We start from the raw sequence: 17225 nt of genomic DNA, 5'->3' as shown, positions 1-17225 counted from the left end.
TCAGCCGTGGATACTTGCATTAGGGGAGGTTGACCCGGCTCTCCTTGCTCGTGCCCTTGGAGTTAAGGTGCCCCACCGAAGACAGAATCAACGTCTGCAGAACCGTTCAACTCTATGATATTTTATAGAGTTTAATCGTGTGTTCTTGTATTGGTATCAAGCACGCATTCTCTTTCTCGTTGTTGTTCGTTAAAGATGGTCTACCGGTCTAGGAGTATTTGAAAGCTTAGTTTCTTCTTGATGCATGTAACAACTTAAACAAGGTTCGTAGCAAAGGTCTGACCGTAACAAGGAAATAATATGTGGGAAAAGGACAGTAGCATAAACATTCTGAAAAACTAGTAATGAACAGTAATTTAAATTAAAATGCACACAATTTTCATGTTTTATGCCTGCACTTTAACCTTTGTGTCTGATTATCTGGAAAAAGGAAGTCCGATTCACCACTGGACATTAATTTTCTTCAAGATATAGTTTATCAAATACGACCGTAGATATGTCTATATACTATAACGTGAAGATTTGTACTCTTTCATGCATGATATTTTCTAAAAACATGTTATAATTTTTAGAGCTAATTTATATGACATGCATGACATCTTTTTTTTGGGGGCAACTTATAGATTTCATAAGCTTAAAAAGTTTAGTACAAAGCAGGGGAGGCAATATGATGAGCAGATTTCGCCAAGGAGTCCGCTCTACCATTGCAAGCCCTCAAAACATAAGAGAAAAATATAGAAATCGAAAAACATGGATAGGAAGTTTTGCATACTTATTGTTTTGCAAAATCTCAAAGTTCCACATAAGTCTTTATTGCCTGCAACTTTTAAAATGTTTTTTTTTTCTTTTTAAACAAAAATGTGTGAGTTTCATGCAAGAAACAAAAGATACGTAAGTAAGAAATAAGTAGAATTTATAACTTCATATGCATATACGTGATACGTTTGTTGTTGTATGTGATCTTTCAAAAGTTTTTAATAATTATTTTATACGTAAATACTATATAAATTTAACAAATATATTATATATGTTATAGTTTTACATTTTTAAATCAGATGGCGCCTTATTACTAGTACCACAATTATATCTTAATTAGTAGACCATCAAATACAAATAAAAACTGACATAGAATAACCCGATCATAAAAACGTGATGCTGCTGCCTGTATAGCGCAGACGCTTTGTACTTGGAAACAACAAAGAGATTTTCTTCGGCATCACTCGCGAGCTAACTTACTGTTAACAAATCATTGGATATATATATGTATATATATATGTGATCTGATTCTGAATGATCACAATTTATGACGAGAATGGTGCGTGGAAGTTTTGTCTACTTCCGTAAACTTTGTCGTGAAAAATTACCCAGGTGTGTTTTAGACTTATTGTGGACTCTGCCAAACGTTGTTATATGGTTAGCTTTGGCAAAATAATGTGGCAATATTTTACCAAAATAATAATGTGACAACATGTACAATTTCTTGAGATCAAATATATAATACCAAAAGCTATTTTTTGGTGCTGTGTAGATTGTTAGGAGAGAGAAAGATGCACGTGGGGGGTCTGCAACGAAACAAAACGACGAAAAGAGTACAAGGAATATGTTTTCAGATAAAGAATAATGATTAAAAAAATATCTTATTTTTTTTAAGAATTATTTTCTCATATTTGCAAAGAGGTTGCTAAACTCGTCAACTGCAAAATGAGAGTATGAGCTAGCATGTCGATCTTTCCACACCCCCCAAAAATACTGATCATGTATTAGCTTAGAAGTGGACCATTTTGGCTAGCTATCAGAAACCAGCAGCATTGGTTAGACGTTTAAAGTTGAAAACTATAGTTTCACTGCCCTCACGTCATATCATTTTCCATACTAAATTGTTTTGCAAAATCTAAAAGGATCCACATTAGTCTTTATTGTCTGCATTTAAAAAAAAAAAAAAAAAGTGTGCGTGTCATGCAAGAAACAAAAAGGTCCGTACCGAGCGCGTGCAAAAAAAAAGATGTATCGAGCGCGTGCCAAAAAAGATGTATCGAGCAATAAAACGCGTGAGCATGAGAGAGACAAATGAAAGCGGTTAGTAAAACTTTTCCCTCTGAAAAGAAAAACAGAGCAATTCTCTCTTTCGATTGAATCCAAAAAAGATGAGCAACTTGAAGGATGCGTTTGCTGAAGAAGCTGCTGGTGACTCATCAGCAGTCATCATGCGTACGAGCGTGGAAGAAGGTACGTGCGTACAGATCTTATATATCCTCTTCCTTGGTGTAAATATCGTTAACTCGCGTCTTTTTTTGAAGCTCCACATCCGGTGGAGGCGGAGGAAGCTGTCGCCGTCGTGATGGCTCCAAATCGTGTGGAGGCGGAGGAAGCTGTCGCCGGTAAGATCTCTCTCTCTCTCTCTCTCTCTCTCGTGGTGACTTGGTGATTCTCTCTCTCTCTTTTGTTCAGGTCTCCGTGCTCTCCTTACTCCTCCAATTCCGGTGGAGGCGGAGGAAGATGTCGCCGTGGCTCCAGTCGCCGTGGCTCCAGTCGCCGTGGCTCCAGTCGCGGTGGCTCCCGTCGCGGTGGCTCCCGTCGCCGTGGCTCCGGTCGCCGGTAAGAAATCTCTCTCTCTCTCTCTCTCTCTCTCTCTCTCTCTCTAATTGGTGACTCTCTCTCTCTCTCTTTTGTTCAGCTCTTGAGGTTGTGGATCGGATCCACTTCAGCCGTTGATACTAGCATTTGGGGAGATTGATCCGGCTCTCCTTGCTCTCTTTGCTCCTCCAAATCCGGTGGAGGCGGAGGAAGCTGCTGTCGCTGGTAAGATCTCTCTCTCTGACTCTCTCTCTCTCTCTCTCTGACTCTCTCTCTCTCTTTTGTTCAGGTCTCCGTGCTCTCCGTGCTCTCCTTACTCCTCCAATTCCGGTGGAGGCGGAGGAAGATGTCGCCGTGGCTCCAGTCGCCGTGGCTCCGGTCGCCGGTAAAAAATCTCTCTCTCTCTCTCTCTCTCTCTAATTGGTGACTCTCTTTCTCTCTTTTGTTCAGCTCTTGAGGTGGTGGCTCAGCCGTGGATACTTGCATTAGGGGAGGTTGACCCGGCTCTCCTTGCTCGTGCCCTTGGAGTTAAGGTGCCCCACCGAAGACAGAGTCAACGTCTGCAGAACCGTTCGGCTCACGAGAGAGCCAAGTCTCGTAGAGCACGGATGTCTCTCGAGAAATACTTTCTGGAGGTGATTGAGGCTGCGGCAGAAATGGGGAAACAGGGAGGAGATGGAGGCGGGGGCGACGGCGGAGATGGAAGCGGGGACGACGGCGGAGATGGAAGCGGGGACGACGGCGGAGATGGAGGCGGGGACGATGGCGTCCTCGGTTGATCGAATATCGTTTGTTTTACCAATCTCATGGCGTCGTTTTTCTTAAGACTTTGGAATACTAGCATGCATTCACTTGTTTTAATAATACGCCATTAATATTTTCCTTTTTAAGACTTTGGAATCAAATACGAATTGCATTACCGTCAATGATTTAGGTTTGCACTGTTGTAGATAGTGTATTCCTTGAGCTACAAGAAACATCAACAGAGAAAAGTTTTGTTTACGACGATTTATTAGGAGAATGGTGCATGGATGTTTTTGTCTATCCAATATGTTGGGCAATGGAAAGTCTATCCAATACCCACCAAAAATGTCATCTTTAGCATCCTTTTTTTTTTTTTTTTAATCTGTTTATAGTATATTCTTCCAAATATTTATGACAAGTTTTCAAATTATGAAAGTGTCGACCAGGTTCAATTTTAACTTTCTTTTATAAAAAGAGTTAATCTTAACTACACGACATCCATGTTCTATGTATCACGACCAACTATTATACCAGATAGGACACATAAACAAACGAGCTTCACAATTTACCCCAAATACTGTACACAAATGTGTTACAAATATACAACGAACTGTTTTATGTATAAGAGTTCCACATGACTGCTACTATGTCAGAGTCAGTATAACGAACTTCAATCAACATTTCATCATCAATAAGTTTGTAGAAGACATTGGATACAAATGTTGACAAAGGACAAAAAAAAACACAAAATGAAACAAATTGAAAAGAAAAACACATTCCCCAATTCACAAAAACATGAGGATGGAAGAGTCGTGTGCATTAGTAGAAGAAAAGATCACCTGGCTGGAACAAAAACTAACTTCATTCCCTTTTTTTTCTAGCGCGGAACTCTCTTCCGGCTAAGGATCTCTTGTTCTTTCAGACGGTGTTGGAACCGAGCTAGACGGGCTTGAAGGCTTACGAGCCCAGCTGCTTTACGGGACAAGGCAAAGTTCAGTTGTGTCACATAGTTGTCAATCATGCTCCCTGGCCGATCCACCTCCGCTAGTAATTTCATTTCCTGCTCAAACCCAATACAATGTTGCAATAACCAAAAGACATAAGCCAATAACAAAGTAGGTGAATGGCTTTATTTTGTACCTCGCGAACAATCTCCATCGTATCCTCGATTTCTTTTCTGTGTGCTGTAATTAAGGCCTCTTCCTCCTGCCAGAGATCAAAACCCAATTATAATTAAACCGCAGTACAGATTTCTTAATTTTGCAAAATTCATTACATTCCCTGGAACCAGATGGGGTTATTACCTCAAGCAGTGCACTGATGTTTTCATCAGGAGAAGGTGGCTCCGTTATTGTTTCATATTGCCTTGAAGAACCATCGTTCGTGTTCCGACTGGCGGTAGTACTATTGAGCTGTCTGAAGTTTATCGTCGCAGGAACATCAGACGCACTGATGGAATCTCTTTTTGACAAGTTTAGATATCTTTCTGGTTTTTCCTCCCGGGGAACTTTCCTACGAGTCGGTGATACCTTCTTCACTTTTTCTTCCTGATCTGAAGCGTCTTGAGAATAAGAAGATGACTGAATCCTTTGACTGGTGGAGCCGCCGCCAAAAGAATTCCACTTTCTTCTTTAAAGCTGACCGGATATGAAGATGGGTAATTTGTAGGCTGCTTGAATTCAATACCCGAAGTAGAGTAGCTGTTGTCTTTCTCTACCCTTCTCCCTGTCTCCTATGCATTATATTCCTGCGGAGGCTCAAAAACATCTTCTGCATCGTTTGAAGCTAGTTGAGAAGAAGCCAAAGACGCATCCTTATTAGCTGGCGGCAACGAGTTATAGGTTTGATCCTTCTTGCTATTTCCACTTTTAGATAGACTTGTAACCCTGTTGTAAAATTAGTAAATTACAGACATGAGTTCAAGAGATGAAACCGAGAGTTATCTCAGAAAGGTTTTTAGCTCATCAAAAACATACCGATCGGCGTATCTTAATGTATTTAGGGTATGTTCGCATGATCCTTCGTTTGGAGAGATGCAAGAAATCATCACAGTTCTTGAGTTTCCAACAAATGAGTCACGGAGCACTTCAGTTAGTTTGCTTCCACGGAATGGAATATGTAGCTGGTCATTGTCCAGCGCGCGGATACATTCTTTGAGAGCTAAGAGACTCTTATTGATTTCTGCACCTTCAATCCTAAGAAACAACCATAGTTAAAAAGAACAGTTCAGATCAAGAGTAGTCATCCTGACGGTAGAAGGTAGATTTACTTTATCCATGAGGCCAAACAATCATTTTAAACCTAAGTTCTACATAGATGGGGAGGTCAATACTCTTTTAACAGATGACAAAGATGATCTTACCTTGTCTGGCGGTCATTGTCTGTGGTGTCTGCACCTCTTTCACTGCCAGCAAGATCAATGAAAGAAATCTTCCCAACAACTTTCCCTCGTGATTCGTTATTATCATTATTATTTCGTCGAGTTTCTTTCACCTCCACATGCTTTTTGACAACAAGCTGCAAAATAGCATGTGATCTAGAAGATTCCTCATTGGCGCCAGTTGATCCTGTGCTCCTTGAAGCACTCCCTTTATCGATATAATCCTTTACGATTTGAATATCCGAAACTTCAAACTCTTGCAGGCCAACAATGCAAACTTGTTGTCTACCATCTTCTCGCATACAAAGTTTCCTGCTCAGCAACAACTTATTAGTCAGCCAACTATTCACATGCATTTCTAAAACATGCAAACAGTATTAGAGTATGGAGACTGATAGAAGAGTAAATATATATACTACAATGTCCAATGGCATACAAATGAAGAAAATAAATTTGAATGTGCCAGCTCAAGCTGTTGACGTTTTTGTCCAGCGGCATTTTTCCAAAAAAAAACTCATAATACCAAATGTGCCATTTAAAAGATATGAGAACAGAAAAAGAAACACTAACTTTCTCTCGGAGAGAAGATCGTAGAGCTTTCCACCATATATCTCGAAATAACTGAGCCACAACTTAAGCCTCTGATCACGATATACTGGTTGACTCAACATCCTCATAAGATCTTGAACGGGCCCGTATAGGCAGTGGTTTCATTGTGAATGTCTTACCGCTACCTAATTAAAGCAAAACATTATCAAGGTCACAGAAGCAAAAAGATAATATTAACGAGTATAAAGTAAAAGGCGATAGGAATACTAGACTTATTACAATAACATTGACCTAAGAAATAATTCCCATGGCAAAAGTATAATTATGTACCTGTTTGACCATATGCAAAACAGGTAGCTTTGGTTCTTTGAAAAATCGTGGGAATAATTGGCTCTATCGTGACCCGATACACCTGATCAAGGGAACAGTAAACAACTTTAGAATATATAACACAGCTTAAAATGGAAATCAAACTAGAAAAAAGGTGGACGAACAGGAATGCTAGACTATAATTTAAAGTTCACATGGTTAGTTTATTTTAAAACTAATCTATGTTATCTCGCATCTTGAAGTACAATAACGCACCCCACTAGGGTTGCCGGTAGATTTCAATTCCTTAAGGCTATTAAATTACCTCGTCATTTGAAACATGCTCACCCAGAACAGCATCAAAGCAAAACTCATGTTTTTCCATATATGCAGTCAAATCCACCTGCACCAACAAAGATTAAGTTTCATTCAATATCAGAAAAAGAAACATAAAATGAAGAGGGTCTATGACCTTTCATCTCGTTGAACTGAATCATGGATGTCATGTTATCTTTTAATGTAGCGCACACACGAACCTTCAATTTGATCTCGTGAACGGTCAAAGAATTATTAGAGACAGTGATGATATCGTCCTCCTTTTTAGCGGTTTCCTTTTTATTCAGCGGTCTCTTCCTTACCTGAATAAATATGTAAATATGTATAGTTCTCCAGTGATGACGACCATTGCTTGAATTACAACCAAGCAGTGGGAAACCAGGTAACAAGATCGAAAGAAATGCCATACCACTACTCTTATTTTGGCTACACTGTTCTCTCTTCCACTACTTTCTTTTTCACTCCTAGGAAATGGGCTCGAAGGTTCAGCGTCCTGTTCTTGTCGCTGTTGCTGGTTAGCTGGCACACTGAAATCTTCTTCAAAAGCCTGATTGACACTTGGCATGAAAGGCGATGGCTCAAACGGTTCAGAAATCAATGAGTTGGTGACTATTACGATGAAATAATTATCATTAAGCAGCGGAAAATGAAAGAAAAATTCCACCAAACAGACCACATTCCCGACTCCTTTTTATTGCAATAGCTCCTCTAAGTTAATGAATTACTTGAACAAGTAATTAACTTCAATATCTATATGATAAGTTTCACAACAGTAGTAATTATGTTGACTAACAACGGTATCCAGGTCCCAAATCAAAAGCCGACTAAGTTTATGTCCAAAAGATGATTATAATGGGGCTGAATCATACATAGCCGGTAGGTGAGCGTCAATAAAAGATTGTAAAGGGGGTGTTAACAAAAAAAAAAGTAGCAACAACCAAGATAGAGCTCAAAGATATTCCTCATCCTACCGTATGTGGTCACAAACCGGCAAAAATAATAAAGTTATGTGATTTAATTTCCCTTGCAAACATACCTCGGACAGCAGCTCTGTGTCATCCATTGCGTGAAGATCTAGCAAGCCAGCTCCAAAGTCACCTCTCAACTCAGGTGAATAAAACCCATCTGAAGGGGGCATAGCTGCTGATGTTTGACCAGTGGGTGTATACGGCTCAGAAGCAGATTACCCATTCAAATTAAGATTTCTCATTAATTTGAAAAGTCTTTGCTTCTCTTCAGCAGTTTGTGCTCCATAACCCTAATACAAAATAATATATCATAAAGGAGTTGTCCACTGAAAACAGAAAAAATGACCAAAACGATGATCACATGTATAGAACCCAATGGACATGACACACAGTTAAGAATCCTACTTCCACACATTTAGAAGCTTTAGCAGAAAAAATATACCCAAAACTTTATAATTAAGAATGATACATGCTCTGATCACAAACATATAGAGCTAAGAATTGAGCATACTAAAGAAACCATATAAAAGTATATGCAAGAATCTAAAGGAAGAAGTTACTACCTGCATGAGAAGGTTCGGGAGATGACGCTGATCAGTACCTGCGGAAGCAACAGGAGACCCAAGATGCTGTAAACCAGCGGACTGGAGCCACCGCGCCATGACGGCATCCCCAGCCTCGTTTCCAGGTCCTGCGCATTGTTAAGAGCTCCATCGTACAACGCCGTCGCAGCCGCAGCAGCATTACTCTGCTGCATATGGCCGCCCATGAGGCGCTGTGATCTTCGTTGAGGAGCCAGAGCAACAACGACTCTTCCTCCAAAACAAAAGCCACAGTCAATAGTGATAACATCATCAGCAACAAGTTTCCGTCTAATGAGAAATCGATTGCGAAAACTCACCATGAGGAGAGGAAGCTGCGACTAACACCTGGAAACTTGATTCACTCTCCTTCGGAATCTGAAATTCAATCGATGGATTCAGCTTTCATCAGAGAATGGTGCAAAAATGTCGATGAATCTCAGGTGTTACAAGGAAAGGTTACCTGATCTGTGTGATCTGGAGTTTTCTCGGGAAACGATCAGATCTATGGGAGGGAGGAAGGAACCCTAAGCGAGACGTATTGTTTGGGTATGGAGAGAGAGAGAGAGAGAGAGAGAAGAGAGGCGAATCTGATTCAAATTTTCGTCGCCTATCCCGTAAGCGATGCCGGGGCAGAGAGAGAGAGAGAGAGAGAGAGACCAAGGTGATTTGACAAGGTACTATTATTATTATTAATTAACAACAACAAACAACCATTCGAAACATCTACCAATTTTTTAAGTAACTAATAAGAACCCCCTTAACTTTCATAAAATGTTTGATTTGCCCCCCAATGTTTTTATACATTGCATTGATCTAAGCCATGAGCATCCATTTCTCACACACATTTCATTTCATGCTGCTAATTCTGACCTTGGAGAAATCTATACTATCGGAAATCTCTTCTTCTTGTGGAATCTAAACTCAGCTTATTCCATATGAAAATATGAATGTGTTGAGTTTATTTAATTGAAAAACGTTTATTACAGAGATATCTTTCAATTACAAAGAAAAACTATCAAAATCAGCTCAAAACAATAAACCATATGAGAAACGACTTTCTCTATAAACTCAAATTCTTTGCTGATTTCGTGTATTTGAATGAATGCTCCTTTGAATGTCTTCCTCCCTAATTACCGAGAGAAGTCAGTAGATCTTTTCATATGTTTTTTCTCTCGGGTTTTCTTCAACCGTCTTTCTTCTCTGAGCTTAATTTTTAAAGAGTCTAGTCGATAAGTTATTAAAGAGGGTCTTTCAACAACTAAATTACCATGAGTTAGTAGATAGAAAATGTTTATTATCACACGCAGGGCCGTCTAATAGCACGTGCATGTGGAGCGGTCGAATATGGTCTAAATATAAAAATAAAAATTTTAAAGAAATTTTCAACAATATATACATAAATTATAGCCTAAAACTTCAAAATTTAAATACAGTAATGACTAATTTAGAGTTTATATAATTTATAAAAGAACGTTAAATATATATAAATAGAACTATTAGTTTTTAAAGCTATTTCATTATGCTTTAAATATATCGCTAATATTTTTGAACAGGGCCCAAAAAATAATTGAGACGGTCCTGATCACACGCATAAAATTGGTGTAGTAGATTACTATATAAGGTGAATTAATACATACTGTAGCACTTTTGGATTTATAACAATATAAAATTGTGATACATGATTACTGTTTTGGTAATAGTATCAGTACATATTAGTAATCAAAATTGAAATCATTCAACTCATTGAGTTTTCTATAAGTAAGTCATTATTGCCACAACTTTTGAAGTATATTTTCGAACTGGAAATGTTGCATATGCCAATATACTATATTGATGGAAGCTAAAGATTCTATCTACCCACGTAAAAGTAAGCAGTGACCAGATAGTTTATTCTTTTTATAGCACGGCAAAAAAGTTGATTTGCTTAAAGATGTTCAAGGACCTAAATTACGTATTTATACTAAATCATGAAAAACATAAGTATATTCCAAGTTTCTGATTGATTATGTGGCAATATAGTTAAGGTATGATGCCATACCTCTGATAATGAAGGTTTCAAATTAACAATTAATTTGGTTTGTATCGATTTACTTGCTGAGAACAAACTATTACATCAAGTGGCAAAACAAAATGTGTGGGGTTACTTAAATTTGAATCAAAATGCTTTTGCTTGAGCCTAAAGCGTTTTTATGATGAGAGGGATTCGAATTTGAAGTCGAAACAGTTACGGAGGAGTTGTCGAAGCTCCATGTTTTTTTTTTTGTATCGACAAAACCGATCTCTGGTTTTGGGCAGCATCACAAAAACCACCCTGATTGTTTAAAAAGTGTAGAGTAAAAGTGTATCGTATCTAAACTCATACGTCCAACACACAACTACACTTTAAATATGTTAACATGTACTGAATATGTTAACATTTTTTATATGTTTAACGTTCTGTTATAAATTATATAAACTCTAAATTAGTATGTACTGTATTTAAATTTTGAAGTTTTAAACTATAATTTATGTATATATTGTTGAAATTTTTTTTAAGAATTTTATTTTTATATTCGGGCCCTGATCGACCGCTCCACATTCACGGCCCTGAACCAGATGCTTTGTAAGAAATGGGAATAAATGAGAAAACAGAGAAGAAGCAAAAAGAGTTGAAACATCGTAAAGTCGACCACGTTATGTTTGCTGTTACTTGAGCTACGTACCAGCTAATATTGGTTATACACTCTTGTTTGTACACACCATAGAGCATGATTAACTCCGGTTTTTAAGCTCGGGTTCTTAACTCATGATTTGATATTTTTTTAATTTTTAATTTTTACACTTTTTGGCTAAAAGACGGCTTTTAGACCATGATTGACCTTAGTCTCTTAACTTAGGTTTTTAGTTTCGGGTAAGAGATATAAGAGCCGTCTCTTAGCCGAAAAATGTAAAAAAAAAAACAAAAAAAATGTCAAATCATGAGTTAAAAACCCCGACTAAGATACCAGAGTTAATCATGCCGTTATATCTCTTATTTAAGAGATGCTTGTTAGTTTTTTTTATAAAAAACCGCAAAAACTAAGAAATGTCTCTTACCCGAAGGTAAGAACCGCAATTAAAAGACTAGGGTTAATCAGGCATGTAACCTCCAAACCCGAGTTTACGCATCAAGGACTCTACTTTGTCTCAAATTCTTTAATTTGCCCCTAACTTTATTTCCTTGTTCAATTTTAAATTTCGATAAGAGCAGTCAGATCGCGGGAATCCCAAAATGTTTTGAACAGTGACATAAAACCCTAAGAATCCCAAGTCCTCTCAGTATCACTCGCCATGGATGAGGAGCTTTTGCTCGCTAGAATCATCGCAGGATTCGAAGGAGGAGGAGGAGACGATGAATCCCACTACCACGAACTCGTCGCGGATCTCAAGTCTCTCCTCGACACAGACGACGATGAAATCCTCGATCGGTTCTACGTCAGCCTCTCCTCTACGGCTTCATCGTTCCGCCGCCATGGATTCTCCGGTTGAATCCGGCCGTCTGGCTATTCTAGCCTCCGAGGCCTATCTCTCTCTGCCCCGTTTTCACTTTCTTCTCCCCCGTCGCGTTTCTCTCTCTGCTGGGATCGATTCGCCGCTACCTCAAACCTCGTCGCCGGGAGGATTCGGGAGCTGCGGCGTCGTCTCAAGGGAACAAGAAGAAGAGAGGACGCGGTGGTGGTTCGAGGAAGAACGCTAGAAACCCAGGGCGTGAAGATGGGGACGAAACGGAAGAGGGTGGGTTCGATGCGAAGTTGGTGTTTAGAGTGCTGGAGCGTCTGGGCTCGGTTCTGGGCTTTGTTCATTTGGATAGATTTCCCGATAGCTTGAAGTCTTTGGTACAGACTGTGAGCGAGATTCCTTTACTAGGTTTTGAATTACGATCGATTGATGGAAATGTGCGGGAGGATTCTGGGTGGAGTGTTGAGCTCTGACAGCCGCTGAGATTTCGAAGTCTTTGACACCGTTGCTTTTGATGGGGAAGCATCAGGCGAGAAGCTTCGCGTTGGGATTTGTGTCAAGGAAGATTATGGGTTTGGCTAAAGATAACTCTGAGTTGAAAAAAGTTGTTTGTAATTTGCCTAAGTTTTTGGTTCACAAGGCGCCTGAGAAGGCTGAGCCGCGTGGGTTTGCTGTGGAGGCGATACTGGAGATAGTAAAGGCAATGGAGGTTGAGGACCAATCGGAGTTTGTTGATTTTGTGATGAAGATGGGTCAAGGGAAATCTAATCTGAGGATATTAGCTGTTGATCTTATACCTTTGATGATGAGCTCATTAGGAAACCCCTTTGGAAGTATTAGTTCAGAGGATAGCGTGGAAGACTCGTGGGGATTGGGTTGTGTTAATGCCTTAGTGCAGCGGTGTTCAGATTCAAGCGCTTTAATTAGAGCTCGAGCTTTGTCCAACTTGGCTCAAGTTGTGGGGTTTTTGTCTGGTGATGGAAGGAGTAGGTCGATCCTGAAACAAACCCTTGGGTTTACTGGTGGTGAGACTTCAGAGGGAAAAGGTAGAATAACTGACCTTTTGAAGAAGAGATGTGTGGATGAGAAGGCGGCTACCAGGAGAGCAGCTCTTCTTCTAGTTACAAAATTGACATCCCTTTTGGGTGGTTGCTTTCATGTTAGTATCCTAAAGACATTGGGTACATCTTGTTCTGATCCGCTCATAAGTATTAGAAAGGCTGCAATTTCAGCTCTTTCCGTGGTATGTTTTCTGTGACTCAGTGTCTTCCTTCTCCCTTACTTTGATACGAGTATGCTTTGTCTTTTACTATCTTAAATTTGAGGAAACCAAATTTGGAGGGCCGAAATGTTCTATATGAATGAATGAATGATTGTGCGTCTTAGTCATTTGGATGAATGAGGGAACGTATAACAATTGTTTCTTTTGCTAGTACTAAAATCTTGTCTAACTTATTTCTAAATATAGGTTAAATCAGTGACTTGTTCATATGCCTCTCGCTCCCTTTTCTTTATTTGATAATGTAAATCATTGTCTTTTTCTGTTCACTGTAGGCCTTCAGAATATGTACAGATGAAGTTGTAACCACTGAATGGTTACATTCTGTCCCTCGGATGGTCGTGGACAATGAAACTAGCATCCAAGAAGAATGCGAGAATGTCTTTCATGAACTAGTCCTGGAGAGAATATCGCGAGCGGGAAATTCCCTTTCTCAGGGCAGTGCTTCTCTCCCAGACAACTGGAGCTCTAGCTCAAAAGATCTAGACAGAGACATTGAAGCGTTGTTTCCAGAAGGAGTTTTGGTTCTCCTAAGGGAGCTCTGCAACAGCGAGGTTTCCCCTTGGGTAAAGAAAATATGTGTAAGTTTGGGCAAGAAGAAGCAACTGAAACCAAGAGTTGCCCTTGCGCTGCAGAGTATCATAAAGGAATCTGAATCACTCTGGTTAAACCGTTCAATGCCAATAAATAAATGGACAGCTCCTGCCGGGGCTTGGTTTCTTCTTTCAGAGGTGTCAGTTTTTCTTCCAAAGTCTGTCGAATGGGAGTTTCTTCACCATCATTGGCAGTTGCTAGACAAAAATGACTTGCAAGGTTAGCCAGTTTTCATTATACGGCATCTAAACTAACTCGCTTACGTCTCTACTTATTGCTCTTAGTAGCGTGGTTTCAATTGTAACTACTGCCCTAGGTAAACCAGTTCTTGAATGTGTGTTTTTGATGATGCGGCTTTTCAGAAGGAACAGATGGACAAGGTGATGAAGAGGGTGTAGAGTGTAATTCTTCTACATGGGCTGGGGATCGAGTTTTTCTTTTGCAAACTATCTCCAATGTTTCCCTTCAGCTGCCACCAGAGCCTGCTGCAGATCTGGCCGACAATTTGCTAAAGAAAATCGAAAAGTTTAACCTGCATTCTGCTGAGGTAATCATTGGATTAATAGCTTTTCGATCTCATATATGATATCAAATTTCGAAGGCGTAGCAAGATACTGGGTTTTGTATTGGACGTATTCCTTCAGATAGATATATTTTTTTCCTCTACATCTGTGTAATGGGACCTGGTTTTAGTGCAACTGTTGAATGCTTGAATCGATCAGATTATATTATTCACTGGTTTGTGGATGGATTTTTTTATCGCTAATCCATGTATGGTTTCATGTGTCTCATGATCTTAGTAAATGCTATTCAATGACAGGTCGATGCACATGTTAAAGCATTAAAAACTTTGTGCGTAAAGAAGGCGCGTATCCCGGAGGAGTCGGATGTGCTTGTCAAGAAATGGGTAGAACAAGTTTTATCTAAGGCATCTAAGGTCACTGAGAAGTACATCGAGGGGATCTCCAGTAATAATCTTTCTTTCGCCACACCAGCAATGCTTGGAAGTAGGAGAAGCAAGAAACTGAACTCTGTATCCAAGAAGTTATCAAAAGCAATCACAGCAGTATATACCATTGGATCTTGTGTCATTATATATCCTTCAGCTGACACGACCAAAATTGTTCCGTTGTTACATACTGTAATCACTTCAGGAAGTTCTGATTCAAAGCTGAAAAACAAATTGCCACAAGCCAATGCTTGCTTGAAGCAGAAAGCTCCTCCTCTCTATAGTCAGTCTTGGTTGACCATGGCGAAGATTTGTTTGGCTGACGGGAAGCTTGCTAAAAGATATATCCCTCTCTTTGCACAGGTCGGTGGATTTGCCTTTGCTGATTTCTCTGCCCACTTATCATTTCGATTATTTTTGGGAAGGAAAATTTCAGTGACTGGCAGCTTCCTTTATCTCTGCTGTTTATTGTAACCTATGTGAGCTCCTTGATGCCTTGCTCTTACAGGAGCTTGAAAAGAGTGATTGTGCAGCCTTGCGTAACAATCTTGTAGTGGCGATGACAGACTTTTGTGTTCACTATACAGCCATGATAGAGTGGTAAGTTATTCACAGAACATTAATATTTCATTAGTCTTTTCTCAAATGTTAAAAATACGTAATTGTTACATGACAAAGACTGATGGTTTGTGTACCCAAATAGTTACATCCCAAAGATTACTAAACGTCTTCGGGATCCTTGTGAAGTTGTTAGAAGGCAGACATTCATACTTCTCTCAAGGTTATTACAGGTATTGCCATTCTCCACAGACTCCTCACCTTCCATTGTTGAAAAATCTATCCTATAAGCAGGTTTTGTTATTTTGATTTCAGAGAGATTATGTGAAGTGGAGAGGCGTTCTTTTCCTTGGCTTCCTTCTATCTCTTGTGGATGAATCTGAAAAGATACGTCGACTTGCAGACTTTTTATTTGGAAACATCCTTAAAGGTATGAAACTCTGGGAACAACCATGAAAGGCATTCCTTTATTCCCTGTTATTGTATAATCGGTGGTATTTTGATTAATATTATCCCCATTTTGCTTATAGTCAAGGCACCACTTTTAGCTTACAACAGTTTTGTGGAAGCTATTTATGTGTTAAACGATTGCCACGCCCACAATGGCCACAATAATTCAGATGCTAAGCAATCAAGAACAAAGGATCAAGCTTTTTCTATCAGGTACTCGTCTTATGCTTATACATAGCCTAGTTAATGTTCTATATGTAACTTGTCATTTTGGCGTGGATGATTTAGTGGGTGTGTTTTTTGGTTGCAATCGTTCTACAGAGGAAATGATGAAAGAGCTAGGTCTAAAAGAATGCAGATCTACGTTACTCTGCTTAAACAAATGGCTCCAGAACATCTTCTGGCCACATTTGCAAAGTTATGTGCAGAGGTCCTCGCAGCTGCTTCTGATGGAATGCTCAACATAGAAGATGTAACTGGTCAGTCAGTTCTACAGGTAACTTCCAATCTAGCTGGAAGTTGTTGAGCCCTTTTTTTTCCCTGTCGCCATCGATGAGTTCTCTTACCGTGTTTGTTCTCGCGGTGTAGGATGCGTTTCAGATCTTGGCGTGCAAAGAGATCCGTTTATCAGTTTCAAGAGGATCTTCGTCTGAGACAGTAGAGATGGAAGAAGAAGGTGGAGACTCCAACGGGGCGGCTGCCAAAGGAAGAGCCATAACGCAAGCTGTTAGGAAGGGTTTGATTCAGAACACGATTCCAATCTTCATTGAACTCAAGAGACTATTGGAGAGCAAGAACAGTCCTCTCACAGGCTCGCTCATGGACTGCCTCCGTGTGCTCCTGAAAGACTACAAGAACGAGATAGAAGAAATGCTCGTCGCTGATAAACAGCTTCAGAAAGAAGCTCGTCTACGATATGCAGAAGCACGAGGCTGCAAAGGCAAGGTCCATGGCTAACCAAGGGGTTGGCTGCGGGACAAGTCATAGAAGCCGCGAACCAGAGCAACCAGCAACAGCAGCAAGGGAGGAGAATGTTAGGGATTCGAGATTGGAATCGAGAGTGGTATCTGCGGCCGCTGATGCAATGGCGGCTAAAGCGGCAAGGTCGGTACTGAGAGAAGTGAACGGTGGAGCTGCAACGCCGCCTCTGAGCGCAATGAGCGTTCCGAAGCTAAGGTCGAGCCTTGGAGGAGGTAAACAGAGTGGTCGACCATCGGCGGATGTGCTTGAGTCTCTCAGAAGAAGACCAACTTTCATGTCTGATGACGATAACTAAAATAGAGAGAGAGACTCAGGAAATAGCTTTTGTTGTAACTAAATTACTAATGTCTATTGTGGGTATGCTTGAAAACGAATGTAAGAAGTTTCTCATGTTGTTTCTATCATTTCTCCAATAAAAGAAGAAGTTAATTTTCTTTATTGTAGTTTCCGGCGCAACCAATCGTGAAATTGGAGGGTAGATGTGTAAATAAAA

The 17225-nt window shown here is 39.9% G+C and overlaps 1 protein-coding gene, 1 long non-coding RNA gene and 2 pseudogenes across 3 annotated transcripts; 3 read left to right on the top strand and 1 right to left on the bottom strand.

The window, feature by feature from the left end:
* On the top strand, positions 1-3451 carry LOC125588953. The gene is made up of 2 exons (XR_007325142.1): positions 1-67; positions 3108-3451. It is a non-coding gene; the product is annotated as an uncharacterized LOC125588953 (long non-coding RNA).
* LOC111198805 (proline-rich protein 27) lies at positions 605-3451 on the top strand. Of its 2 annotated transcripts, XM_048760953.1 has the most exons (6): positions 1958-2226; positions 2298-2378; positions 2449-2595; positions 2675-2799; positions 2864-2959; positions 3025-3451. In XM_048760953.1, the coding sequence occupies exons 1-4, from the start codon at positions 2145-2147 to the stop codon at positions 2710-2712; spliced, it is 348 nt and encodes a 115-aa protein (XP_048616910.1). In that variant the 5' UTR covers positions 1958-2144; the 3' UTR covers positions 2713-2799; positions 2864-2959; positions 3025-3451. The 2 variants fall into 2 exon arrangements, with proteins under 2 accessions (XP_048616909.1, XP_048616910.1); XM_048760952.1 differs by lacking the exons at positions 2864-2959; positions 3025-3451 and having other exon boundaries at positions 605-2226; positions 2449-2857.
* A 528-nt stretch (positions 3452-3979) lies between these two features.
* LOC125588952 lies at positions 3980-8644 on the bottom strand (annotated as a pseudogene).
* A 3048-nt stretch (positions 8645-11692) lies between these two features.
* Positions 11693-17168, top strand: LOC106391037 (annotated as a pseudogene).
* Positions 17169-17225: the final 57 nt, after the last annotated feature.

The sequence above is a fragment of the Brassica napus genome, chromosome C6 (genome assembly GCF_020379485.1).
Source record: "Brassica napus cultivar Da-Ae chromosome C6, Da-Ae, whole genome shotgun sequence".
In the NCBI taxonomy this organism is placed as follows: Eukaryota; Viridiplantae; Streptophyta; class Magnoliopsida; order Brassicales; family Brassicaceae; genus Brassica; species Brassica napus.
This window is presented reverse-complemented; position numbering and strand designations above follow the sequence as displayed.